The sequence below is a fragment of the Dermacentor andersoni genome, chromosome 2 (assembly GCF_023375885.2).
Source record: "Dermacentor andersoni chromosome 2, qqDerAnde1_hic_scaffold, whole genome shotgun sequence".
NCBI classification, from domain to species: Eukaryota; Metazoa; Arthropoda; class Arachnida; order Ixodida; family Ixodidae; genus Dermacentor; species Dermacentor andersoni.
The window spans coordinates 107,282,582-107,309,921 of NC_092815.1; the positions used below are offsets into that span (position 1 = coordinate 107,282,582).

A 27,340-nucleotide genomic window follows, 5' to 3' on the forward strand; every position below is an offset into this window, starting at 1 on the left:
TCTGTAAGAGAGTCAGTTTTTATTGAACTGTTGCTCCTGTGTGACCTGTGCACTTGCTCTGCACGTTCCGGTCGAGCATAAGGCACTTGCTCTTGTCACACGACAGCTGTTTACAACATTCTTCTTGATCAGGCTACGTTACATCAAGATCTTCAGCAGGGTATGATTGCATTGAGTTTGTGGGGACTGTGAAAAAAATAAAGAACACCATCGCAATCGGACGTCTAGACCACCTGCCCGCAAGATATTGCTGTATAGCTAATATGTAGCTCACTTTGAGACCACTGCAAGTTTCAAGAAATAGCATGTATAGTTTTGCAGCTGTAAGTGTCATAGTCGTCACTGTTTTAGGCATCCTCTTGTAAGCCAGACGTGCAAATTGCATGCAACATAGCGCATTGTTGAAATTTGCCTCATACAAATTATAAGGCATTAAACAAGGTCTTTCTGCATATCTTTCTTAAATCTTACTGTTGCTGGCAAGGCTGTTGCAAGTTCTCAGTACAGAAGAAGTGATTGCACTACTACATGTGCTCAGAAAAGATTATCTGATATCATATGATATCAGATGAGCAACATATGGTAGCTTGGTAGCTACTGATGATAATGCTTGCACAAGCAGTTAGTTTTAGCAGACAGGACTTGACTTGGACAGCACTCCTTCCGGGACTTCGTGTGTAGATAAGCTTCCTTAACATGCGAAGCAGTTATCATCAGCCAATTTTAGTCTTTCAGAGGTCTCCACAGCTTATATAATATTTCTGAGACTAGCTGCTTCAAACACCATAGGGAACCTACAGAACTCTAAATAAAGCCAAAGCATTTTTACCACTTTTCCATCTGCCACTATAATGCATGCCACAAATTCCAAAATCCAGTCAATTTCATAGTTCACCAAACATAGGCATAAAGGAGTTTTGTGCGTTAACCTGCGTGATATGGTTGTCGACATAAAGATACAAATGCACAAAAAAAAAATTTAAGTGTACAAATTATTGGCTGTCTAGTTAATAAATGACCTGCACTGTGTACGTCGCTGGACTAAGTGTGCGGTGGTGTTGGCGGCAGATTGCGGTGGTGTGGGTGTAGACACATTGTCTGGCGTGGGCATGCGGTGGTTAGAGCACTGACCAATGGTGGTCTTGCCTGTGGGTGCCAGGGAGGCCCCCATCATCGAATGGTCCCCTGCGGTCCCCGCACCAGTACCAGGGGTCTGGAATGGACGACGCTGCTCACCCAAATTCGGCGTCCCGTCCCTTGGGAGACGGTCATGAAGGTGAGCCCGGCCCCTCCCTCCGGAAAGACCTCTTCTTTTCTCTCCGTTTCCCCTTCTGGCTTCCTAGCGCTTGCGTGTCCTTCGGTGCTCCACACTCAGATGTGACAGTCTGTCACTTGCACTGCCACAGCTGTGGATAATAACCCAACTAACCACACTCTCTCTCACACCTGTTATTACGATCACAAGGAGAAGTGGTGTGTGTGTGCTGCTGGGAATTCAAAAGGGCAGCTCTTATGTGAATATGCAAGTATGTAATGTGAGGTTGCATTTTTTTCTTTCTGCAATCTCTGGCGAAATATGTCTCTCGCATTATGTGTGGAACGGCAGCACGCGTACTTTAAAAAAAGAAATAAGAGCAAACAGCAGGCGCTCAACCACCAAGCCTCTGAGCAAGTAAGAAAGCAAACTTTAGGTTTACATCATGGTTTTTAAGCTGGATTTCTCGCATAACTAGGATGCAAAGTGGTGCAACATTGTGGTGTCTGATTGTGCAGGGCCGGTATTTTGTAGTGATGCCTTTTCCGATTCTATGCTTTTTCAGGCTTTTCGCGCTTGACCAGTGGTCAGAGCGACAGTCTGCCCACATTATCAACGGGATCAGGCGACCGTGTGTGGTGGATGATAAGAATAGCATAGAATAAGGCATAAGGCATCGCTACAAAATAGCGGCCCAGTGTTCCTGCCTGAATGAGTCACAACACTGAGCTACAAAAGAAAGAAATAACTTGGTTTAATTGATGTTTCAGGCACCCTGCAGGAGCTTACATACAGATGTTGTGTGAAAGCTAAAATAAATTCTGAATTTTTGGCATGGCCTTTACATAGTCACGTAATGTCCAGGATATCTATTCCTATCCAAGGCCTGCCATTGAATCATTGATTATATGAGTAGAAAATGTGCAGATGCCTGTTTTACAAGTATTTGTGCATATAATTTTCTGTCCTTGTAGCTGCTTAGCTGACAGTGCTACATGCAACTTCAAGTCACATACTACATTTGTGCAAATATGGTAACTTTTGCCGACTCACTGAATGTCTAGTGGATCCCAACAGAAGAAAACATGGAATTCTTGTTGTGCAAGTCTGAAAATAGCCAAAGAATGTTTTCAGTGGTGTCTACAGCTACTCAATGGTTGCAGCCATACACTTGATATATGATGCACTCTTTGTCATCTCCCATTATGTGACACAGATTGCTGTAGGAGTTTCTGGGCATGGGCAAGGCCTTTTGTGATGTTTTGACATTATCAGTGGTTGACCAAACATGCTGGCATGCTGTTGATTTAGCTGGTTTACCTTTAAGTACTAGCTGACTTATGCTGGGCCATGATTCGTGCTGCCATCACCTGCTAAGAAGTCTAGCAATACCTTTGTTTCTCAACAATGTTGGGTTCATCATTTTCAAAACCACACTATCATGGCACTGGAATGAGGTTAGCAGTGTTGAGTACAATAAAGCAAGCATGTCAGCGATCAATTCCACTATTGTCTGTGACTTATTTTTGCACGTCCATCACTCTTGTGGTTTGAATCTCTTTCAGACTGATTCATTTCACTTTTATCAGCCATATAGACTTGTGGGGACTACTAGTATGCTGCAGCCTTCCATGGCATCTGAGGATCACTCTTCCACAACTTTGAGGGTGCATGTAGTTTTGTTGACATTTTTTCATCTCACTCCTATGCTTTAATATGAGGGACCTGGCAAACCCTTATTAGGTTGAATCTTCTGTGTCATTTGCAGTGGTTGTCTGGAACAAAAGCAGGCCATGGTGTGGTTCTGCCATGGATGGGTTAAAATGAGCATGCAATTTTTCCCTTCAGCTTGTGACGTGAGCATGGTATACAGGGAACATTGCCTAACTGATTGCATTACAAAAGGGATAATAAAATGACAAGTCAGTGCAGGTTGATTCATTAAGTAGCAAGCTGAAAAATGTGCAAGGGGGGGCCATCTCACATTCGATGAAAAGTTACTATGAAAGAGGTTGACAGTAATTGAAGTTAAGGAAAGTATAAGGAACTCCCAATTGTTTTTAATGTATATGTATACAGAAAGACATCGCACAAGATGTTTTGTTGCCAGGACATCCTGCTAATTGAGTTCTCATAGCTTCTTCCAAAATACAGCTTCAGTCATATTGTGTTTTATGGAATGCGATGAAAATAACAGACTATCAGAGCTGAAGGCTGATTCATACAGCTAGCATTGGACTTGCTGCAGCACATTGGTGGCCTTCCAACTACATGGCAACAACAGAACGGCATTGACTTATAAGCCCTTCAGATGAGTGTTGAGTGACTTGGTTTCTCATTGTGGTGTTTGGCAATCTGTCTAGTGTGGCGCATTTGTTTGCAGGCATGTAAGCATGGTCCACAATAAAAACAAATGCATTGTGTAGAGCTACAGCCTCTGGGACCTGAAGTTGCTTGGCAATCAGCCCCCAAATATAGCATCTTTTCAAAACTGTTTCGAAGAGTTCAAACATTGACACATAACCTAAGAGTGCCACCTGTCAAGGTAGTGAGTCTTTGGATATTTATTAGCAACAAGGGCACTGCAGGCTTGTGCGTGTTCGCTTTCTGTACATGTGCACATCTGTCTGAGTTTCTGTACATGTGCACATCTGTCTGAGGAAGTCCATGGCTTCCGCATATCTTTTTGTTGTCCGTTCATATTATTCAACTTGTACGGTAGCATGCCAAATACCACAAAGTGAAATGAATGACTGACCAATCCTGTGCGGCAACAACAATGGCTCATGAGCTGAAGAGAAGTGATGACTGACAGCAGCAGAGAAACTGAAGATTGTTGCTCTTTTGACACGCACTGCATATGGCACTTTTACTGGACTTCTATTTTTGAAATGTGAAAGTGAAATCAAGGGGACGAGATCTAGCTCTTTCAGGCAAATAGCTTCCTACTTTTGGTAGACATAGTCTCAAATACTGCACTGTCACTGAATGGCACAATTTCGGAGGAAGAAAAAAACCTGCTCATGCATCTTAAATTGTTGGTTAGCTGACTCTGCTAAGAGACAGAGAAAAATACTGTTGGAAGGCCTTAGCACATTTTCTTAACCTCAGTTCTTTTTTACCAGTACTCAATCCCAAGTATGGTGTAAACTAAGGTACAATAAAACTAAGGACAGTTGGGCACTTGGGTGTTAACGTTGGTGAAATGCAATAATTCCGAACATATCGCAGCTTGAAACTTTTGGTACTGAATGCTAACGTAAGGTTGAAAGCTTGATTACTTGCCCTAATGCTGTACTCTGGTAGGGCAGGAATGCTATAACACTTATGCAATTGCATTTAGATTTGCATATGAAGAAAACTAGGTGGTCAGAATTAATCCAGAGCCTCTCAATATGGCACCAATCATATTCCCAGTGTTGCTTCAAGACATTAAATCACATAAATTACTTAATCAATTAGCACTTACGAGAACTGAAATTAAAGGATTGCACATTACCAAATTATGGCCAGGAGCTTACCGCTGTAATAGGAAAGAAAAGTGTACAATCATTGCATTCTACCGGGACTGACATATGGGGCAGAAACTTGGAGGTTAAAAAGAAACTTGAGAACAAGTTAAGGACTGAACAAATAGCGATGGAATGAAAAGTGTTAGGCATAACATTAAAGCAGCCCTGAACCATTTTTTATCGAAGTGGAGGAAGGCATTTGAAGTGAAAAGTAGGCTATTTCGGAAATACTTTGCCACAAAAAGTACTGCAATGCGTTCAACAGAAGCGGAGTTATTGGCAATCAAGCACGGCCTCCACTGTGCTCCCATTCCTTCTTCGATGCCTTGCACTGTGAAGGCTACGGCGCAGTGGGGTGTGCCCACAATTCTCCGCCTTCTAAATGTCACCGTGGTGTGCAGTTCAAATTTCATTTTGGATGTTAACATAGATGCCACAACTTCCGCCTTTGGTGCCTACGACACACTAAACATAAGCCAAACGCAGTTGTCCTCGGCAAACCACTGTGCACTTAGCCAGTGGACTCGCGGCAGCACCTTGTGGCAGCCATGGCATCTATGCCATGTAGCCAACCGCAGCTTGATGTCGGCTGTCGGCCAGTAGCAGCCGTCTAAGGGAGTAACGAACTAAAGCGGCCAGAAGAGAGTGAGGAGAGGGCCTTCTGTTGAAAAGAGCGCGTTTGAGAGAAAGGTGACTTTGCGATCCGCTTGTGAACTCCACGCGCTGTATGATGGCAAAACTTGGCTGAGATGTTCACAGCAGCATATGCTACCCGTTTAAGATGCATTAGAAGAGCAGTGCGGATCAGAGAGCAAAAGGGGATAACTGATATTCTAGCTAAAGTTAAGGAGGAAAAAATGGAGATGGGCAGGCCATGTAATGTATACAGCGGATAACTGGTGGGCCAGTAGAGTTACATGCCAAGGGAAGAAAAGTGCAGTTGAAGACGGCAGAAAGTTTTTCTTCACTGCCATTATCATAAGTTAATTTTAGCATATTATATATGATATAACAGCAGTGTCTCGGGACTTGCTTTTTACGGATTTCTCTCTTTTTTTTTTACTTTCTCATGCTTGTCACCATGTACAATAGTTGCCAGGTTGATTTTAATAACCATTCCAATTGATTACAAATAATCGATTAACTTAGATTAAAAAAACTCAGTATATATTTTTGTAGGACATTGGGTGGGAAGACTAAAAAAGAAATGGCTGTAGTTGATACACTGCTTGTGAACACGAATTTAGATGTGGTAATGAGAAGGCATTATGTAAAAGATGTCCCAGCTAACAAGAACCAAGCTTGCACAGGCAAAACTAAGTGCATATTTATTTGTACTGATAATTACTTGTAATTACCTACCGTATTTGCGTGAATCTAACTTGCGCTTTTTTTTAACAAGAGGTGCACTAAATATTGCATGCACATTACAATTGGAACTAATTCTACTTAAAATCGAAAATGAAACCGGTTCTTACTAAAGAAAGAAAGCTCATTGCAAGGTAGCAAGCCACATTTCCATCAAACGGGTCGTCTGACGAAAGTGACGCTCGAAGACATCGCAAGGTGGGTCCATGGTGCATGGGATGCCCTCCCGCAGACGATGGTTGCGCAAACTTCCAGAAGTGTGGCATTTCTAATGCATTAAATGGAACTGAAGATTACTTTCTGTGGTTGGTTGACAGCGAAAAGGGGGCGTTGTCAGGCTCGATAGCCACTAGCCACCAAGATTCAGCTGTGCGCGTGTCTGTGTGCCCTTGTATGTTCCACAATATTGTGTCAGCATGGTGTGCATCGACTCAGGTTCTGTTACTTTATGTGGACAGTAGAATTGGCACGAAGTTATTTTTTTTTTATATTTTGGCAGTAATATAACTGCGCATTACAATTGGTGGCACTATATAATCGTGCACGTACAGTTGAGTGTCACCTACAAAATATTACTGATGGCTTCTCAACTTGACTCTGAACAACATTCACTCAGTTTCTTTTATGAAAAAAGATTGAATTATTTTTTTCTAGAGCTTGGTATACTGTATAACTGTACACACTGTATAACCTTGCATGAGCATGTTAATTTTTATGCAAGAAATAAAAATGATAAAATGGCAGCTAGTAATTTGAGGCGGCATCTACAGTTGAGCTAAAACATTTTTTATTATCTTATTTTTGCCTTTTCAGTTAAGGGTCTTGCAGTGAAGAGCCTTTAGTGTGGTATTTAGGGTGCCTACTTTCTTGGGATGGGGCACAAGTGACAAATAAAGGATTGTATTTCAGCCACATTGAAAGAAATATGAGCACTTGAAGTGGAACGTATATATGCCATCCGGTTGTTGTTTTTTTTTTTCTTTCCCTCATCCTGTACTTTGTTGTTTGCGGCATTAACATGAGGATATGACATTGCAGCTACACATTGTGCAAAAGGCTTATCTATGTGCAGTGCAAGAAGAAATGTGACTGAAAACTACTAGTTCGTCCGCACTTCAATTTGGTCTAGAGTTCGCAGAATATCACCATTGTGATATGTAGTCTTCCTACTCATTGCAATCCCTGTCTCTCTGGGCATGACATTTCATTAGTATACATGGAAAGGGATCACGAAATTGTCAGTTAATGTGGATTACTTGACATCATTTAATATGACCTTTACCTGAGCAGGGGTCATGCTGTTCTAAAACTGCAACAAAAAGAAAAGGCAGTATTGAATAGCTCATCATACATTTCAGTACGAAATGCAAAATAAATCATGTGAGAATGATTGATAGCATAGCACACCTCATCACTCTTAGTAAAGGGGTCAAACTGTGCGGCAGCATTTTCTTACTCCATCATCCTTTCCTTGTATGTTCTGAATCTGTCCTCTCAGGGATTCAGGGAAAGGGCTTGCTTCATACTGAGCGCCAGCCCAAAGGTCCACACACATGCTTATTCTTGGTGCATCTCTCTATCATGTTTTGTACGCAATTGTCTCCCTCAGCTCTTCCTCTTCACACATGGTTTGCTAGTTCTGTGACATGCGAGCATAAACACCTAGCTCTTGAAAGAGCCCTGTTTACACAGGTAGCAGCAAGCACAGCACTATGCGCAGTGACAAAACAAGCAAATAAGCACAAGCACAGCTCAATGTTCCAACTGAATTTGTCATAATTTGATATGACTTTTTTTTTCTACCTCTTTGCTTGCTTACATTTATACTTTATGCAGAGCACTAGTAAATTCAGTTGGAAGGTTGGCACTGGTTGTTGTGCTGCTTTGTTAAGTGCTCATACAGCCTGCTGTGCTCTGTGTCACCATGAATCGTCAGCTCAATCAGGCCTCTACGCTTGTTTATGGATTGGCAACCTTTCCAGCCGAGAAATTAGTCCTGACCTGCACTGCATACTGATGCATAGTGCGCCTTGATTTCCCTCCTCACCCACATCGTGCCTCCCTCCCCACAGGTGCTGTGGCTGGCTCCTCCTTGCATGGCGACCAAAGGACAGGCGGTTCCTCCCAGTTCTACACGGCCGAGACTCTGGCCATTGCTGTGACTACCAGCATTGTGTCCTCCCTGGTGGTGGGCTTCATCAGTGGTTACATCTTCAGTCGACGCTGCCGCAGTGACGATGAAGCAGAGGAGACATGCCCGCCCGACGACTATTCGCGTTACCTCGACCGGGGTGGCGACCCCCACGCAGAAGGTTTCCTCTCATCGACACACAACCATGCCAAGCCCATTAACCTTGTCCTCAATGTGCCGCCCAAGAATGGCAAGAATGCCAACAGCTCGGCGGACAACAAGCCTCTGCAGAAAGTGAAAAAGATTTACTTATAGCCTCTTGCGAGGCCGGGCCTGGAGCCGTTTCAGGTCTACTGAGCACCTCGGGCTGCAACAGATGCATGCTCTCTTCCCCCTGCACATCTGGCTAGGAGCCCTTCACCAACCTGCGCAGACACTTTGATGCGAGCGCTTCTGGAGGAATGAGCAGCATCTCGAGCACAACGTGATCGAGCAGCCGACAGAGGAATGCGAATGGCCATTATGCAAAGCGCAAGACGGCACTGCGCACGTTCAAGAGGCGCCTTCTCTTTCTTTCTGCGAGGCCTCCGCAGCACAAGAGCTGTGGGCTTGCCGCTCCTGGGTCCGGCATTTAGGGAAAATTAAAAAAAAAAAGAAGAAACAGTCAGTTCAAGAGACACCAGCAAGCAGGCACCTGCCGCGCTTGCACAAATGGAAGACTACAGGGGACTGCACGTGCAACATTGTTTGTTCTGCTGCGTGTGTGTGTCAGCTATAACAAGTGTGTGCGTGCATGCATGCGCTCTTGCTTGCAGAGCTGTGCCTGTGTGCAGCTGCCTGGCTCTTCGGCAGCTGGGTGACTGGTCTAGGCTGAAGTTGCTGCAAGCTCTGCTGATGCGCGAGTGTTCTGTCTACTTAGCGGTGGACACTCTTGAGTGGCCAGAGACCATGTGTAGTCTACACCCGCCTCCCACCAACCCCCAGTCCCCACAATCCTGCAGAGGAGGACAGCGATCAGATCTAGTCTTGGTTGGCACGCATCAGCACTTGAGTGGGCTGCCTTGAATCATCATGGGACAGTGTCCGGAAAGCGCCAGTGCTGGCTTCTGCATCTCGGTTGCGTCTCACCCAACAATGAATCTGTTGCCACTGTTGCTCTTCCAAAGGACTTACTCGTACCTTGCTTGGCTGCCTCCACTTTTATTGTTTTACTTCTTTTTTTTCTCCCATTTTACCCCAGTATACAACTTGTTACGCATTGTAAAGCATCAGCATTCCATTCGCAAGTTACTTCAATTTTTAGCCATGATTCTTGTTTACTTTACACATCCCTTTCCCCACCTCTTGCTCAAAAAAAAGTGTACTTTGCGCCATTTCTTTACACCTGTATCTGCACCTGTTAAGCAGTGTGTCAGTAATTGAGTGTTTTGTCTCGTAAAATGATGAGATATTATTTATTCAATGCCATCTGCAAATGTGACATTAAGCATAATGTACAGAGCTGATACACATTTTCGTGACTATTTTCTTTCCCCTCGTGCTTTTGGGCACACACCGATCTGTTGGCATATTGGTATGGTGATTTCCTTGCCGTCCGCAAGCTGCTGCCAAGATACGTTGACACAGCATGTGGCACAATTGGCATATATTACATACAGTGCGCGGCACAGAAGTGGAGTGGTCCCTGTGGTTCAATTTAACCTAGTCTTGAAAACAAGCATCCAGGGTTTATGTGTCAGTCCAGTGTTGTTGCTTCACTTGGCATCTTGTGTGTACTTTACATAAAGTTGAAGCATACAATGTATGTGCTTTTGCTGGAACTCTGGTATTATGCTTTGGTGAAGAGTCCTACACAGCTATGCCGCTCAAGCAAGGACTGTTGTACAAAGAACACACTTTTCAGTGGTGCGTACATCGACCTGTAAAGTGACAGAAACGTCTCGAGCCACGCAACTGCAAGCTACGACGTGAACTTTCTCCACCTGTGGCGCATTGGTCCTTGCCTCTTTTTAATGCAAGGACTAGCACTGAGACTTGTTAGTACTGTTGCCTGGGACTGTCCTTTAATTCAAATAGTCGTGGTCAAGCGAGTGGCTTTGCCAAAAGTCGAAGCCGAAGGCACGCCGAAATAAAAATCGCCATCGATCATGTAAAATACGGGGATGTGTTTAGAACTTAATGTGTTGTCATTATGCTAGCTACGTCGCACAATGTGGCCAGTGAAGCAGTGTGCTCCGTGATGCATTTGTGAATTTGTTTCATCATTTCCAGCACTCCTGTGTCATAGACTGTGGAATAGAACTCGTCATTATTTGGTTTGTGTGGTTGTTAAGTCTTGTGTAAGAACTAGAAGCTCGGCAAGGAAGTATGAAAAAAAAAAAAAAAGAGGCATAGAATGTAAATTAATACAAAGAAGTCTATTTATGCATGGCAGCTTTGAACGGGCACCTGCACTCAAATACTCGTTCATGAGATGGCGTTCGGAGCAGTTTCTTTCTTTAGGAGGATATATTTCTTGGGTGTGTTCTTTTATTGAATTCTTGTACATAGTTGATTTCTCACTAGAAATATTTGTGTTAAGTTTTGTTGTTTTAGGTTGCAGCCCCTGTGCAACTTAACGAGCACTCCGCAATCAATGTTAGACTTGCATTATGTAAATGTTACATAGAACTCCCAGCAAATTGTTCAAAAAATGTCTTGCAGTATGTTCAGTAGACAGCTTTTAATATTGCTTGTTCAAAGGTCATCGTTATCATAAGAACAAGGGCACAACAATAACTGTGTTTATCTTGGTAGTAAAGGCAATGAAGTATAGTGGTATAGACCATTATGAACAGAAAACAAGCATCAGGCATCATGTCATGCATGGTCTGTAATATTTCCAGAATAGTAGAAAAAAGAGAGACATTCTGGTAAGTCCTAACGAGCCTTTGTTCTAGCGATAGGAAAAGTGTGCTATTGATGCTTGTGAATGGATCCTGACCATTTGAAGCTCCCCAGTCTGTGCTAATAATACACTTGATCTTCATTTAACGCCTGCTTGTGCCCACCTTGCGGTTTAGCATGACCTTTCCCTGTCGTTGAAAACTGTGGCTGATCACAAGAAACGAAGTGAAATTAAGGTGCCTTTAGGGTTGCTAAGTTAAAGATTATGCTCGGCATTTCTGTTGCATCTGTCATGTTCATTTGTACATTATAGAGACATCACACATATTACGATGGGCACACACTTGCTTGTTGTATACATGGGCAAAGCCAGTGATCGAACAGGCAGCTTCAACTGACAGTTTAGCTTGTTTCAACATCTAAAAAGAAAAATAGACTTATGCAGAGTATTTAGAACCTTTTCTTTGCAATCAAGCTCTGGATGTTTGCATTTCATTTGTTTATATAAAGAAAGGTGTGTGGTAGATGCATCGACAGGTAATGAAAAATGGCACGCAACACAAAGTGATACTTACCAGGTAGCACGTCAGGTTTGCACGAGTGCAAACCTGACGCGACCACTCATCACGTAAGCATAACAAGTTACTAGTTTCGTGTCGCTGGTGTGTGGGCAAAATTGGCCAATTGTTTTCAATGCATCTTGATCTCATGCCGAACACATGTACCATTGCTCCCGGCAAGCAAGCTCGCAGCCTGTGAAGATCACTGATCATTGCTTTACTATTAGAACCTAGTACCCAATTTTTTGCCTTGTTCTGCCCTTATGGTTGGATGACTTGAACAACCTTTTATTTGCGCTTGTATCGCTTGCACCTTTTCAGTGAATGTGCCAGCTAGGTGTTGCTGTATGTGTACATAGCTGTCCTCAATTGTTTTTTCTGCCACAGTGTGTAACATGTGACTGTCCAGAGTGCTTCGGATTTTATTGTTTTTAAAAACACGGCTGAGAGACAACAGGCATCTGGCAACATAGTCAGGCCAGTGTTCCCTGCTGGCCACATACAGTTTTTTCGTCAGACAATAACAGCTAGTAATAACACTGTATGCGTATACAGGGATAATGTTGTAATCGAAGCCCTCCCTCTTTCCGCATCCTGCTGCCACCTGGTTCCCACCTCGACAGTCTGTATCAACAAAAGATAGTGACTTTTGTGTGCATACTTCATATTCTTTTGTACATCGAGAGAAGTGACCCTGCTCGGAGAGAACTATATTCTCCTCGTGCAGGCTAGCATGTCCATGTCCCATGACAGCGCAAGTATTGTACAGGTATGTTGACGTTACTATGATAATAAAACTTCTGACTCCAAGGTGCACACTGTGTCATCTTTTGTAATAGTCAAGTGCTTAAGCTGTATGCAAGTACACATGTGCATTTGTGGCATGTGCGATCTCCCAATTTCTGTATTCATAAGTGAAGGAAAGCCAAACTGTAGCTCTGAGCATCAATAAAAGGAAACATGGGTCATTGAGTCGAAGCACAGGTCTTAACTGCCATGTTATCAAGCTGGAAGTATTGCACTGCATAGAAGATGAGTAGGTAGATAGCAGACGTGCTTCAGCCTATGGAATATACTTGTAGTTAATTGCACTTAACCTATTGAAGGGTGTTGTGTTAAGGAACATGCTGTACTCAACGCAAGCTTAGAATTGCAATATACAAGAGTTTCACATTCATCGCCCGCAAGCTTATTTAACTAAAATACATTGCACCATAATCGGCATTTATTTTACTTTCTATGTTACGACATTTACGAGGTTTCTATTCAGGGTGACCCACATACCTTGTGCCGAAATTTAAAAGTATGCGAAAATGTTCTTTAGTGAGTTTTTTTTTTCAAGTTTACAGAATGAGGACTTTATGTGAGAACTCTCAACAGTAACATTGGATATCGGAACATCAGCTTGGAAACTACGATCTGTTGCACCTAAACATTGGCACATTTAAAATTTTTCAACACTGTGTCATATGTAACATACAGCACGGAGGTTATCATAGGCATACACATCTGATTACTGATGCTGGCCTTGAATGTTCAATATACAGGGTGTCCCACGTAACTTGTGCCAAAACTTTAAAATATAAGAGTGTTGCATAGCTCCATGGAACCAGGTAACGTTTTTTGCTGTCACTTGAACTAAGTCTATCTTTTTGTATTTTGCCTAGTTACATAATTCGTTATTAACTTTGCAAATATTATTTGCAGAGCAAAATTGTCAATGAGAAAATTGTAGGCCATCCTGAAAAACTCCTCATCCAGCTTTCTGTTGTTCAATACATGCTACATAAAAGTTTTTTCCAAACCTGAAAACAGCCTGCAAAACAAAATGCCGAGCAACCAGTCACGGGCTTCTTTCAGGCTTGGAAAAAAAGCAACAGCAAGCTGGACAGCGAATTTTTCAGGGTGGTATACAATTTCCTCATAGACGCTTTTGCTCTGAATATAAGATTTAATGATGTTGATTACTTAATTCACATTTTCATTTGCTAATACCATCGAAAAGTCGATACCCACTGTGAAGCTTTTTGTTTTCTCTTACCCAACAACAGGTGAGCTTAATATTCATCCCGAACTAACTTGTAAGGATAAGAGAAAAATCCCGCCGAGATACTTTTGGATTCCATGTTCATATACCTAACAACATTTAGGGACACTTAACTGGTAGGTTTCGGCTGGACATATCCATTGGTAGTATGTAAACTGGAAGCCCTGCCGGTCCTAATGCAGCCTTCAGGCACGTCCGTCGGATGAGTTTCTTTTGAGGCGCATGTTCTGGCAAGCTTAACACGTGATATCGGCGACCCTGGATTTGGCTGATTACACCACACTGGGATACGTCTCGAGGCACGCTTTCAAGCACGTGCCCGTCCATGTAAAGACGGTATTTTTCCTCGGCTGCGACACTTTGTAGAGCTCTATGTGGCAACGCATTCCACGCTAAACGCAATGTGCAGTTCTTTGTGCCAGATAAAAAGGTTGCGCGCCCGTGGCGGTCGACATTTGACACATGTGAGATAGGACAGATGGCCGCTAGGGATATGCCTCCTCCGCTGCGCTCCGTGTTCCCAGCCGTGCTTCTCTCACGCCTTCTCGCTATCTTCATTCCTTTCTCGCTTTTCACCGCAACCGCGCAGTTTCGTACGACTCTGACTGGCCGACTCGAAGTACTTTGTAGGCGCTACAGCAGGGGCCAGCGGTCCACGAGAGCGTCCAGTAGAACTCGTTTTGTTTTAAATCCGGTGCATCGACCTAGCCCCCCTCGCCGAGTTCACGATGCTCCGATGGCTGACGCATTTGACAATCAGCTACTGCGTCTTCGGATGGAGCAATGTTGGAGCTGCCAAAAAACCGTAAGCACGGCAACTTGTCGAAACTGTTGCGGCAGTATGGTCTGCGCGCCGCTCTTCAAATTGCCGTTTGTGAATCAATGCATACGAGTTGCATGCAATCGGCTTATTTCCTTTCATGGCGGGCAACTCTTAGGTGTTTACGAGGAACCTAACTTAAAATGTTTAAGAATGCTGTTGATAACGCGTTTAACCTGTCTTGTTACATGCAAATTTGTAACATTGATGGTACCCATTGCATAACAGTTGCACACTTGATTCCTTGAAGAGGAACTGAGCGCACGTAGAAGTATAAACAAAGCGGCGGAAAGCCGCCGCTGTATGTGCACCTCATTGCGTGCGTTTAACCATCATACATCGGCCAAACTGTACCATCGCTATAAATGATTATCTTTATTTCAAGGGCATACCGCCCAAGCGTATCAAAAATGGCGCTAAAACATGGCGCATGATTCCAACTTCGAGCTAGAGCGAAACCATCTTCTGATTCATGGAATACTATAATACAAACGAACCAGCGTTGAGTCGGTAATCTTTCGCTGTGTTTTTAAAGATTATGTATGTTCATGCGAGAAAATCTTGATAAGTTTGCTTGCCAGGACCAACATGTTGCAGTATTTGAAAATGTTTGAACTACTTTGGGGGCGCGACAAGCGCCTGCGTGCTTTTGTTTTGTTGTTTCCCCGCGATCTGCTGGCGCTGTACTCCTTAGAACTTGTGTGATGCTTGTGTTTCGTTTTCCTCGTTTCTTCTGCGCTGACCGCTCCCTGGTCTCCCTTTCCCCAAGACTCAGCGCGCTCGGCCAACCCAGCTTCTCCGGTTCTCACAGCCACGTCCGCCGTATCACGCGTATCTTTCTATGACCAACGTCCAGGCTGAGAGGAGACAGATACAAAGCCAAGATGCGCAGATTTCCAGAACCGTAGAGGACGACCTCTCCGTTCGCTCAGTTCTTCCTCTATCAACGCTTAGCGAAACGCGGCGACTACCACCTGGCAAAGAATGGAAGCCACTCGCAAAAGTTACCTCGGGCTGGACTTCAGCACGCAGCAGCTGAAAGGTCTGGCGATCGATGACAAGCTCAAAGTGCTTTGCGAAGCAGCAGTTCAGTTCGACAATGACTTGCCCGAGTATCGCACTCAAAACGGTGTGAACAAGAATCGCGACACCTTGACAGTGACGGCGCCCGCAATCATGTGGGTAAAAGCACTTGACATGCTGCTAGAGCGCCTCAAGGTAGCAGGCCTTGACCTGTCAACCGTAGCGGCCATCTCCGGGAGCGGTCAGCAACACGGAAGCGTTTACTGGAGAAAGGGCGCCGCCGATATGCTCCGAGATCTCGACGCATCAAAGTTTCTCCACGATCAACTTCAGGGAGCGTTCAGCGTTCGCGATTCCCCAGTCTGGATGGACTCGAGTACCGAGGCCCAGTGCCGCAACCTTGAGACAGCCGTCGGTGGAGCGCAGAATCTTGCGGGCATCACCGGCTCGCGAGCATTCGAGCGCTTCACAGGCAACCAAATCGCCAAGATCTGGCAGACGAAACGCGACGCCTACGCGAATACCGAACGCATCTCCCTGGTGAGCAGTTTTGGCGCTACATTATTCCTCGGCCGCTACGCGCCAATTGACTTTAGCGACGGCTCTGGCATGAACTTGCTGAATATACGTACTCACCGCTGGGAACGCGCATGCCTCGACGCCTGCGCGCCAGATTTGGAAGCCAAGCTCGGCGAGCCCGTACCGTCTCATGAAGTGCTCGGCACTGTCTCACCGTATTTCGTGGACCGCTACGGGTTTCCACCGGACTGCTTGGTTGTCGCGTTCACGGGCGACAACCCGGCGTCGTTGGCTGGGCTCCGTCTCCGCGGTGGCGACCTGCTCGTCAGCCTTGGAACTAGTGATACCGTGCTGATGTGGTTGAGCGAGGCGAAGCCCGCCCTCGAAGGCCACGTGATGGTGAACCCTGTCGCTAGTGACAACTTCATGGGAATGTTGTGCTACAAAAATGGTTCACTGACCCGACAAAGAGTGAGGGACCAATGTGCTGGAGGTTCCTGGGACATATTTGCGTCTCTCATTGACAGCACACCCCGCGGTAACTTTGGAAATATTGGCATGTATTTTGACTTGAAGGAGATCCTTCCGCCCGTGGTAGGTGACTTCAAGTTCAACAAGAGTAACGAGAGGGTTGCAAAGTTCTCCCAGGAAGTTGAAGCGAGGGCAGTTGTCGAAGGTCAATTCCTTGCTAAACGTGTTCATGCAGAACGACTTGGGTTCACTACTGGCGGCAGAGTGCTGGCAACTGGTGGTGCCTCCCGAAATCCTGGAATTGTTCAAGTATTAGCTGACGTTTTTGGTGCCTCAGTGTATACGCTTGGCAAAGCTGCTGCAAATGCCGCATGTCTTGGGGCGGCCTACCTGGCTTTCTTTGGTGCATGCAAGAAATCTGAGCCTGGACTATCCTTTGATAATGTAATCAGTGAAGCAGAGCCTTTCCACTTGGTAGCTAAGCCAAGTGCTGATGCAGCTTCCGTCTACGGTCCAATGGCAGAACGATATCGCACACTTGAGCAAAGGGTAGTTTCACTGCAAGTGCAAAGCACTCCCTAATATTTTTCACCTCTATGCAGTGCCTTGAGATATACTTTCCTATTTTTTTGGTGGATGGGTCCAGGTAAAAATTAGTGTTCTGTATATGTTTCGCTACGGGTATTGCAGTGTAGTGTAACTGCATGGCTGAAATGGTAGCGTAAATGTTATGGAATAACATAACCATATGTTTGTGTTGTGTGTTCCAACTTGCTTCTCTTTGCGCTGTGGCATTTGTCACAAACTCATATAACTATGCACACTGTTACTGCAAATTTGTGTGTCGAGCCTATAGATGCTCTTTCAGGCACTGCCAGGGTAATATTTATTTAATTACATTCATTCCACTCTTAACACAGCTGTGCTTATTGTACGCAGTGTTCACATCGAAGATGTCTTTTGGGCTATGGTGCAATGGAGCTTTACGGTATTCTTTACACCAGTTGATTCTTTTTATTAATACACCTGTGATATTTAACATTTGTTTCCTGAGACTTTTATACAGTCTCATTTGACAACACGCTGGCTTATGTGCTTTCGGCCTCCCAATAAAGCACCCCTGGAAATTTTTACTGCTGCTTCATGGACTCTGTATGGATGCTTACAAAGATGTCTTAGCCATCTGAATAACCTGCTGTCCTTGAACTTTATCTGCACATATTTGTTAATCTGTAGGTGTCTAAACCCTACTGCAGTGGAAAGATATCTTCTATGGGAATGTTCTGAAATATAGAGATTAGAGCATGCAAGCAAAAGAGGAACACTTAAGGGGACACAACAACTAAATAGAACTAAACTGAGCTCAAACAGCACTTATTTGTGACTTACAACATGGTCATACCAGCTTACAGTAAGTGTGACCATGTCCCATTGCATTTGCAATGTGTGGAAAATGCTCTGAGGCAGTTGTGTAGCCAGAATCGTTCACACCAATATCCACCAAGGGCTATTCACTGTCTTGAAATGACGTGAAGTCACTAGGAGCATAACCGATATCAGCAGCAGGCTGAGAAGAAGAATATTCTACCCCACTTTAGGATTTGATCCTTTGCTAACAGTGTTAAAAACTGTGTACACGTATGATCTCCTTTTCCTTGTTTGTATCACGAGTTGATAGACACCGGTGCTCCTTCAAAAATGAGCTTCCTTCCGCAAGAACAAGAAAACACGCCTCTCTGCGCTTGGTACTTCGAGACGTTCCTCAAGTTTACAACTTCGTTTGGGCTTGCAGGGGCTTCCTTGCAAGCTCCAGCAATCTCTGGGAGAATGACTGAGGAGGGGTGAGCACGACATGACGGAACAATTGGCATAGAAGAGTTGGCGAGCGAGCATCATATAACAGCTGCTTTAATCCGATCTTAAAATTTTAGCGGCACTGTTGCTTGTATAACTGTAACCGGCGAAATAAAACGGAAGTATGTACATCAACAACAACAAATCAAGTGTGCTACCCTAGAGCTATGCAGGCTACTTCAAACGAGTTACACAAAACTGCATAACAGACCATGTTGCCATTATCGTGTGCGCCCGTCTTCCACGTAAAACAAAAAAAATTTCGCCTGTGTACTTCCCTTGGGCCTCTCATGCAACACTCTTATATGGATGCTGCCTACTCCTCCCCTTGATAATCCACATGCTCCTGCTCTCTCCCGATGACCACTGCCTTCCCATGTAGAATGCAAATAAACATTGTGATTGAGCCAAAACTAGGGCACAAACTCTTGAGGCTTTGAAACTGCAGCTATCACTGTGAACGTTCTGAAAGTTGTATGAAACGTCTTTTTGTTTTGCAGCTTCAGTGAAAACAGTTTTGTGTAGGAGGTATTTAGACTTGCGCTGCTGACTCCACTGTTGCAGCAGGTCACAAGTCCCTAGGGGTAGTGTTGGCCTGATAGTCTGGAGCTCTTGACCTGCAGAGGAGACAAACTTAGCATACAAAAAGTGCAGCTGTAGGTGAGCTATCTATCAGTGATAGGTCCTGACAGCATAAATTCAAATGTGAACAAATCCGAAACTACTAAAACATGTTATTTCCTTTTCAGATTCATCTGCATTTGTAACAGTGGCTTGATTCAGACTTCATTACTCCATGCTTAGAAACTGGCTACAGAGAAACTACATGTTGCACTTCCTTGTAATTACGCATAACAGGTGTTCATTGCTGTCCGCATTTCAATTTTTGCCGATAGTGCATACTGGACTAAAACGGAAATTCGGGCTAGTTGGTCTTGCACAAACATAGGGAAATCACAGTGCATTGTAAACAAGGGATTACCACAGTAACGGGGTGCTGTTTGTCTCATTTCTGCCGTCATCCTTTGTCTACAATACGCTGTGACTTACCAATGTTTGTACGTACTGCTTGGTTTTAGACGGTGTTGTCAACTGTGCATACTGGATGTTTGAAGTTTGAAGAACAAATCAAACATTGATGCATAATATTTTGCTTATGATAAACAACTAGATCATTCAATTACTCCTTTCTTATTTATGAAATGTGTTTCCTTAGTAGAAAATATTTTTAGGTTAGGACCTCGTACACCTTTGGGCTTTGCTAACTGAGTTAATGCGGAAAAATGAAATGCTTTCTGTGCTTGACCAACATTTGGTTGAGCTATAGCATTATAAACTCTCTCTTTGGTTCGCACTTCCAGCTGCGTGACGTTGGAAAAAAATGAGCTTACTTATGCTGCCTAGAAGTTTTTAACATACTCTTCAACGATCTTTATAATATAATTAACAGCCTAAACAAAAATTACGCTTCCTACAGTAGCTAGACTTTGCTTTTAAATGCAGCAAGCCTCATCAAATTCAGTGCAGTGGTTCCAGACAAAAAAAAAAATTCTGTTCCCATGTATTTAGATAAGAGCCCTCAAGCTAATGCTCCTTCTTAAGATACATAATGATAATTTGTGCAGCTTAACATGTTGTTTTATCTTTCGTTTTTTTCCCCTAGTACTTTCATGGTTGTATCAATTTAGTTTGAGTTTAGCATGCTACAAATAAGGTACAGTAGCGATCAACCCCATTTGGTTCACTGTATCCCTGTTTAGGAGGTTTAACTAACTGACCATTTCAGCCAGCATTGCATGCCTTCCATGGTCATTGCCCCCTTAACACTTTCCTCTTTGTCAAATGCAAATGCATATTCATTGTTTGGTTGAGCTCAAATTGCACTTTCGTCCTCTGGACTTTCATGCTCTTGTGTTATTACTGCTCTACGACAAATGTTTTTGTAAAACCCTTTCATGCCACGGACAAGCTGCGTTCACCTGTGTACTTTGGTAAAAATGGCCAAAGACAAGCCAAGCTCGTCGACACTACTTTTCATTTTCTTGCAATCTTTATTATTTTGCCGACAATACTATTATATTCTTTGACTTTTTTGTATAGTGCTGCTAAGTTTAACTTTTGTGATAAGTGTTTAAGATTTTGTATATAAATAAATGTGTAAAATATTGTCTACATTGTCTTTCATAAAGCATGCCACAGTAAAAAAAATTGACCAATCCTTAACTGAATTCATGATAATGGCATGACATGGAAGAGGTTAAATGCTGCTGTTGTAAATGGGCTTTCTTTTTTCTTGCCAATAGAGCATTTCTTCTCACCACACCTTGGTCTCTCATGCCTGGAAGGAATCAAACACTGGCATTCAATGTCTTCAATGCACCAAGCAGTGGCCATGTCACAATTAGCCTTGTGGCAACACCTGCTGGTGTTTTGTCCAATGTTTCATTACAAACTGATGGAGGTAGGCAAATTAATTTTACTTTTGCAATGTATTTCCTAAAAAAAACTTGCTGAAGGTATCTGAAAGTAGATGAAGGTAGATGACCATGGTGATTGTATTGCTTGCAGTAGGACTAGATTATCAGTATCACCCAGAATTTCTGATACTGCATATAAGAAGGTGCAGTTTTGTAATGAACTTTAGAGTCGTTTCCAGAGTTTAGTCATTTTGTAATGCTAACCTGAATGGCGGGGGCATGCTGTAGTCTCTACAAACATATTCATAAACATTAAATGTCCTACGTAAGCCTTCACTTCAGTAGAATTTGAAAGGAAATAAAGATGTGTTCCATTTCTGTGGAATTTTGTTTAAATGAACATGACAACCTTGAAGTATTTCTTTATTTCAAAAGTGTTGAGTTTTTTTTTTAATGTCACTTAGGTGTGCAGGAGGCTGGCTGCATTTTTCTCTGCTCTAATTTTTGTTGCCTGTTTTGCATGACGTGTGTATGCATGTGTAAAAGGTTGATCGGAATGCCTGCATGGTTATGTTCAGAGAAATACTGCCAGATTTTAACTTCATCCTTTGCTCATTTGTCCAGTATTGTACCATGTGCTGGACTACAGTAATCCAGATCGTTTTGTTACACTCTTTCTCTTTCTTGTGATATCACTTATCCCTTTGACGTCATTAATCATTTTGATTGTGTCTCTAACCCATAGCAAGCATGAATGCTTTGCGCTGTTCCTATTTTTTGATTTCTCTTGCAATGCATAACAGAAGGTACACTAATAAGGTGAGAATAATGATGCTTAGAAGTCACTGACGTAATGGTAGAGCAATCCTTCTGAGAGAATGGATTTCCTGGACTCTTAATCTTTAGCCTATTGTTTCGTATGCACTTTCACAACCAACTGAATTAAAGCTCATTAAACACCAACCAAGATTTACTGAAAGTTGACGTTTCATAGTCAGTCTGGCTTCTTCCTCAGGAGTGAGATGGCGAGAGGTATCATCATCATCATCATCATCATACTATTTTATCTCCACTGCAGGACGAAGGCCTTTCCCTGCGATCTCGAATAACCCCTGTCCTGCGCCAACCGATTCCAACTAGCACCTGCTAATTTCTTAATTTCATCACCCCACCTAGTTTTCTGCCATCCTCCACTGTACTTCTCTTCTCTTGGCACCGATGCTGTAACCCTAGTGGTCCACCGGTTATTTAACCTACGCATTACATGATCTGCCCAGCTCTATTTCTTTCTCTTATTGTCAATTAGAATATCGGCTATCCCTGTTTGCTCTCTTCCTGTCACTTAACGTTACGCCTAACATTCTTCGTTCCATCACTCTTTGCACGGTCCTTAACTTGTTTTTGAGCTTCTTTGTCAGTCTCTTAAGTTTCTGCCCCATATGTTAGCACCGGTAGAATGCATTGATTGTATACCTTTCTTTTTAATGATAATGGTAAGCTTCCAGTCAGGATCTGACAATGTCTGCCAAATGTGCTCCAACCTATTTTTATTCTTCTGTAAATTTCCTTCTCATGGTCAGAGTCCCCTGTGAGTAATCAACCTAGGTGAACAATACTCCTTCACAGATTCTAGAGGCTGACTGGCGATCCTGAACCATTGTTCTCTTGCCTGGCTTTTGATCATTATCTTTGTCTTTTGCATATTAATCTTCAACCCCACTCTTATACTCTCTATGTTAAGGTACTCAATCATTTGTTGTAACTCGTCCCCAGTGCTGCTGAACAGGACAATGTCATCTGCAAATTGAAGGTTACTAAGGTATTCGCCATTGATCCTTACTCCTAAGCCTTCCCAATTTAAAAGCTTGAGTAACTTCTTCCAAGCACGCAGTGAATAGCATTGGAGAGATTGTGTCTCCTTGTCTGAACCCTTTCTTTAAAGGTCTCTTCCTACTTTTTTATGGAGAATTAAGGTAGCTGTGAAATCTCTGTAGATACCTTCCGAGATATTTATGTCACTTAAGTGGTCTGCACTCCTTGATTATGTAATGCCCCTATGACTTCTGGTGTCTCTACTGCATCAAATGCCTTTTCATAATCCATGAAAGCCATATAGAAACGCTGATTGTACTGTGCTGATTTCTCGATTACCTGATTAATGACATGGATGTGATCCATTGTAGAGCATCCCTTCCTGAAGCCAGCCTGTTCCCTTGGTTGACTAAAGTCCAGTGTTGCCCTTATTCTATTGCAAGTTATCTTGGTGAATATTTTATATAATACTTGGGAGTAAGCTAATGGGCCTAAAATTTTTCAATTCTAACGTCTTTCTTTTTGTGAATTAGTATAATGTTTGCATTCTTCCAGTTTTCTGGGACCCTTGAAGTCGATAAACACTTCGTATAGAAAGCCGCCAATTTTTATACTTCCCAGGCCAGAGGTATAGTGGCGCTTATAAGTGTTTCGTGCTTGGTTTCGTGCTGGTGGTGGCAGGCATGTGGCGATCTTGCTCAGACTCTGCAGGAGACTTCGAAAGAGCCGCGGCAAGGCTTCGTTCAGAGTTCTGGCACATTCAAAACACAACCCGAAAGATGAACTGTTCTTCAAGAATAATTGAATACTGGTAAGCGCAATTCCAAGATGAGACAGAAGATAGACACAGAATTGCGCTTACCAGTATTCAGTTGTTAAGCATGAACCAACTAGCCCAGCAACAAATTTTGTTAATGTTCTTCAAGAACTTTCCCTAGAATTTACGTGCAAGGTTTGAGCAAGATCACTGTATTGATGTCACTTCCAGGAGCAAGCATGAAATGCTTATAAGCACCTCAGCACCTCTCAGTATCTTGCCTCTGAAAAGGGAGCCGCACAGGTTCTGGAATGTCGTTTTTAATAAATCTGGCTTGGAGTTTTACAAGCTCTAGTTTGGCTTCTTGTTGCAAATAGGCAGATCTCTGCCAAATGTTTAGCTTTGGAGTTTACCAGCCATTGAGGCTCAGTTTAGTTTCAGGAGAAGTTCTGTTTGACTAAAGTTCATATAGAGAAGCCTTCCGTTTAACAAAGGTATACGTAATTAATATGCCAATTGGTGGCCAACCAATTTTGGCACCCCCATTCCGTTTATTCAGTAGTTTATTCACCTGCACAAGCAACTTTAGTTTAATCAAGGCCCACTGTATTATGCAATCAACTCTTTGATATCTAATGTAGTTCTTCTCATCCTGAAAAATGTGGGAATACAGAAGCTTATGAACAGGAAGAGGAGTGTGATAGCTGCAGATGACCTAGTCTTGCAACATCTGCTGACATTTACCTCCCCTGAGTGCCACTTATCAACTTCTTCGTGCCACTCATCAAGCTCTTGGTGACATAAACCATTATTTGTTACTGTCCTGCATTTGGCGCAGAACATAAAGTGCCCATAGCAGATGGACTGAAATGCATATGGCCCCGTGCACAACCACAAGTGACATTTTGTTCCCGCAAGTGCACCGGACATTTGGGAGAAAGGTGTTCCACCTCCTCCTCCACCTCCTCCTCTAGTTCGTCCACTGTACAAAGCATAAACTTAACAATCTTAGAGTGTATGAATGTTTCTGCCATGTGTGCATCGCCAAGAGCTAACGAATGCAGTTATTTTCTTCCAGATTCACCTGAAATAATATCACTACCAGTTCCCAAGCATCTGCCTGTAAGCACTGTGCTCCAGGTTTCAGGGAAATTTGGCAGTTATGCCTTTGAAAAAACAGTGCCTGCCATGGTTAAGGAAACAGACAAAAAGCTTGTCACCATTATTCAGACCGATAAGCCAATATACAAGGCAGGGGAATTGGGTAAGTTCAAATTGAAACTTTTTGTAGATTGTTCATTGAAAGGACATTAAAGTTCAGTGTGATGTCAATATATGTTGGTAAACACGTGTCTGCAGTAAGCTTCAATCAGGTTGCAATCAAATAAACAGCAAGTTTTGTACTGATTTAACCACGCCCTCTGTAATGCCTCTGCTCTGCGGGTATACTAAATGAATAAATAAATAAATGTCAGACAGGACACCTATACTGTGTGGGAGATACGGGTGGTTCTCCTCCGTACTCTTGGGACAAAGGAACGACAGTACACAGTAGTGCAAACAATCACAAGGGCATTTATTGCACCTTTCATAGATCAATGCCTGCTAGCCGAGTGGCTATCCACAAAACATGCCGATGGGCGCGCGACAAATCTAGAAGTCCGACTCACCGCGAGCGAGCGAATATGTTCGCCCCATGCTGGATCCCAACGCCTGGTCGTTCGCGTGTTCGGTCACGCCAACGGAGGCGCGCTCGAAGGCCGCCACGCGAGGCGGTCTCGCAGAAGCATGGGTCGCCGCGCGCGCGTGGGACGTCCACGCCGTGCGCCCGACCCGCCGGGAAAAAGGGTCGCTCCACCCGCGGCACGGCACGTCCGTGCTGCTTGCTGTCTCCAACCCAAGAGAGCGCGCCTTGTCTCTCCCGCCGAGGGTAACCCCGCAGCCGCGCAACACTAGCGCCATCTCTCGGACTGCGCCTGTACCACTCGGACCGCCGCGTGTGCGGCGAAGCCGCACTACAGGAGACGCGCTATGCGGGAAAAACATCAGGGGAGGCGCGAGGGTCGCGCAACCCCACAACTGAAAATAAGACAGTATAAAAGTGAGGCAGCTGGAGATGTGACCTTGACATTACTGAATTAGGCCCCTGTGATGTGTTGTTGGTTAATAATTGAGGTCATCACTTACGTGTTTACTTTTCAAGGCAGAATGTCATTCTGTTAATGAGTGAAATAATGTTTAACAGAGGCAAGCTTAGCAGGTTAATTCAGCAGAAACATGACCCAAATACGGAAAAACAGCAAATCTGGGATGTCATTATGTCACCACTGTTACGGCTTGGTAGGCCAACCAAGGAACTAAAGTTTGGTATTCAATAGTTATTTCCCTCCTTAATAAGTAATCTTGTTTTGCTGAATGAATGAATGGTTTCAGTAGGCAACGTACAGAGGTCCAGACTTTGGTCTAGAGCACTGAAGTACTGTACTGCAGAGAAATGACAGTAATAATACTGCAGCAGCAGCAAAGCTGAAGGTACAGGGCTTGATTCTCCATGGCCCTAGTCTCATTACAGCTACCACTGTTCATGAGCATTGTCTCTCAAACCGGACAGCAATGTTCATATGTAGGTTTCTTTGCATCGCAGTACACCACTTCATCTGTACTATCAATGCCAAAAAGTTTATGGGGATTAATTCACTTATTTATTGAAAGTTTAAAGGTAAATGGTGACCACAAGCTCACGTTCGTTGACAAAGGTACCTGGCCACACAGTGTACAGGCAATGAGTTATGTGCTGTACAGAATTGTGTTTAAAAAGATCCTGAAATTTCACAAGTCCTGCACACACAAACTGAAAGTTATTACAATGTGCGCTGTTACATGCAACCAATGCTGCACTCCACTGTTTTAGAGGCTGCGTGTCCAAAATGAAAAAAAATTCAGCTTTTCTCATAAAAACCTCTACAACATAAACTTTTGATTACCGGTCTAGCCCAGTTTGGAAGTTATATCCTTTAGCTTGTCTTTAGTGTGGATCAATTTGGTGCACCCAAATTTGGAATGCTATAGCAAAGTGAGCCTTGTTTGCAGTTCGATTCCGTGTCCTTGGAATTGACTTCAGGAAGCTTCCACTTGCAGAGCCTGTAAGTATGGGTTTGGCATCACTTGGCAGAAAGAAACAAAGTTCGTAAGCAAGCGTAGTGACAAGTTACGTCTCCTACATGTCACTTTCTTGTGGTTAGGTAGGTCAAGTCTGGATCGAGAACCCAATGCACTTCAAGATAGCCCAATGGCACAATGTGTCCTTCTCTGCTGGTACGTGTACACTCTACCTGCTTTTTCCATAATTTGCAGACAATGAAATCCACCCTTTACAATTCTTTTTTACTTATTCATTTTCGTCTGGCACACTGCTTTCGAGATGGTGCATAAAGGCTCTGGAAATGTAGTTGTAAAGCAACCATCATATTTTCTGATATTTTTAATGGATGCTTATGTGTTTTATCATCTGGCTGCATTCACATTACCAATAGTATTATTGTTCTGGGGGCACGAAGAGGGTACAAATTTATTCTTGCATTTCAGCCATTGTGCCACAGGCCTTGGCATTAGCTTGGGCAATCATGTTATCTTGTTTCAAGTCACTGCTAACGAGGGTAATGTACTGAGGGTTGCTTAAAGCTTGTTTTATTGTCAGTAGTTAAAGTAAATTGAAATCTTTTGTGATTGTGGAAAGCCAGTTTGTTCAAGCCACCAATTTGTTCTCATGCATGTGAACTTCCACAGGTATTTTACAACTGGAAGTGGAACTCTCCCATGAGCCACAGTTGGGGGAGTGGTCAATCTGCTGCCAAATCTCTGACCATCTGACTTGCCGGGCATTCCTAGTGGGCAATTATGGTCTGTGT

The 27,340-nt window shown here is 43.5% G+C and overlaps 3 protein-coding genes across 7 annotated transcripts in view; all 3 read left to right on the forward strand.

The window, feature by feature from the left end:
- Positions 1-12,526, forward strand: part of Sema1a (semaphorin 1a) — a 137,696-nt gene extending 125,170 nt beyond the window's left edge. For 3 of the 4 annotated variants that reach the window (XM_050188206.3, XM_050188208.3, XM_050188209.3), the window contains 2 exons: positions 1,160-1,276; positions 8,208-12,526. In XM_050188206.3, the coding sequence (XP_050044163.1) occupies positions 1,160-1,276; positions 8,208-8,581 (491 nt within the window). In that variant the 3' untranslated portion in view covers positions 8,582-12,526. The remainder of the gene's footprint in view (positions 1-1,159; positions 1,277-8,207) is intronic. The other variant, XM_050188210.3, reaches the window with a different exon arrangement.
- Positions 12,527-13,499: 973 nt separating this feature from the next.
- LOC126541471 (ovostatin-like) overlaps positions 13,500-27,340 on the forward strand; it is a 73,408-nt gene continuing 59,567 nt past the window's right edge. The window contains exons 1-6 of one of the 2 annotated variants that reach the window (XM_072286490.1): positions 13,500-14,564; positions 20,750-20,907; positions 24,511-24,696; positions 26,523-26,575; positions 26,675-26,747; positions 27,219-27,332. In XM_072286490.1, coding sequence (XP_072142591.1) covers positions 14,488-14,564; positions 20,750-20,907; positions 24,511-24,696; positions 26,523-26,575; positions 26,675-26,747; positions 27,219-27,332 — 661 coding nt within the window. In that variant the 5' untranslated portion in view covers positions 13,500-14,487. The remainder of the gene's footprint in view (positions 14,565-20,749; positions 20,908-24,510; positions 24,697-26,522; positions 26,576-26,674; positions 26,748-27,218; positions 27,333-27,340) is intronic. The other variant, XM_055076670.2, reaches the window with a different exon arrangement.
- On the forward strand, positions 14,942-20,616 carry LOC126541468 (xylulose kinase-like). The gene has a single exon (XM_050188211.3). The coding sequence runs from the start codon at positions 15,564-15,566 to the stop codon at positions 17,172-17,174; it is 1,611 nt and encodes a 536-aa protein (XP_050044168.1). The 5' UTR covers positions 14,942-15,563; the 3' UTR covers positions 17,175-20,616.

What these genes read in the sequence shown, in the direction of transcription:
- LOC126541468 (XM_050188211.3), top strand. Translation starts at nt 15,564, where the DNA reads ATGGAAGCCACTCGCAAAAGTTACCTCGGGCTGGACTTCAGCACGCAG.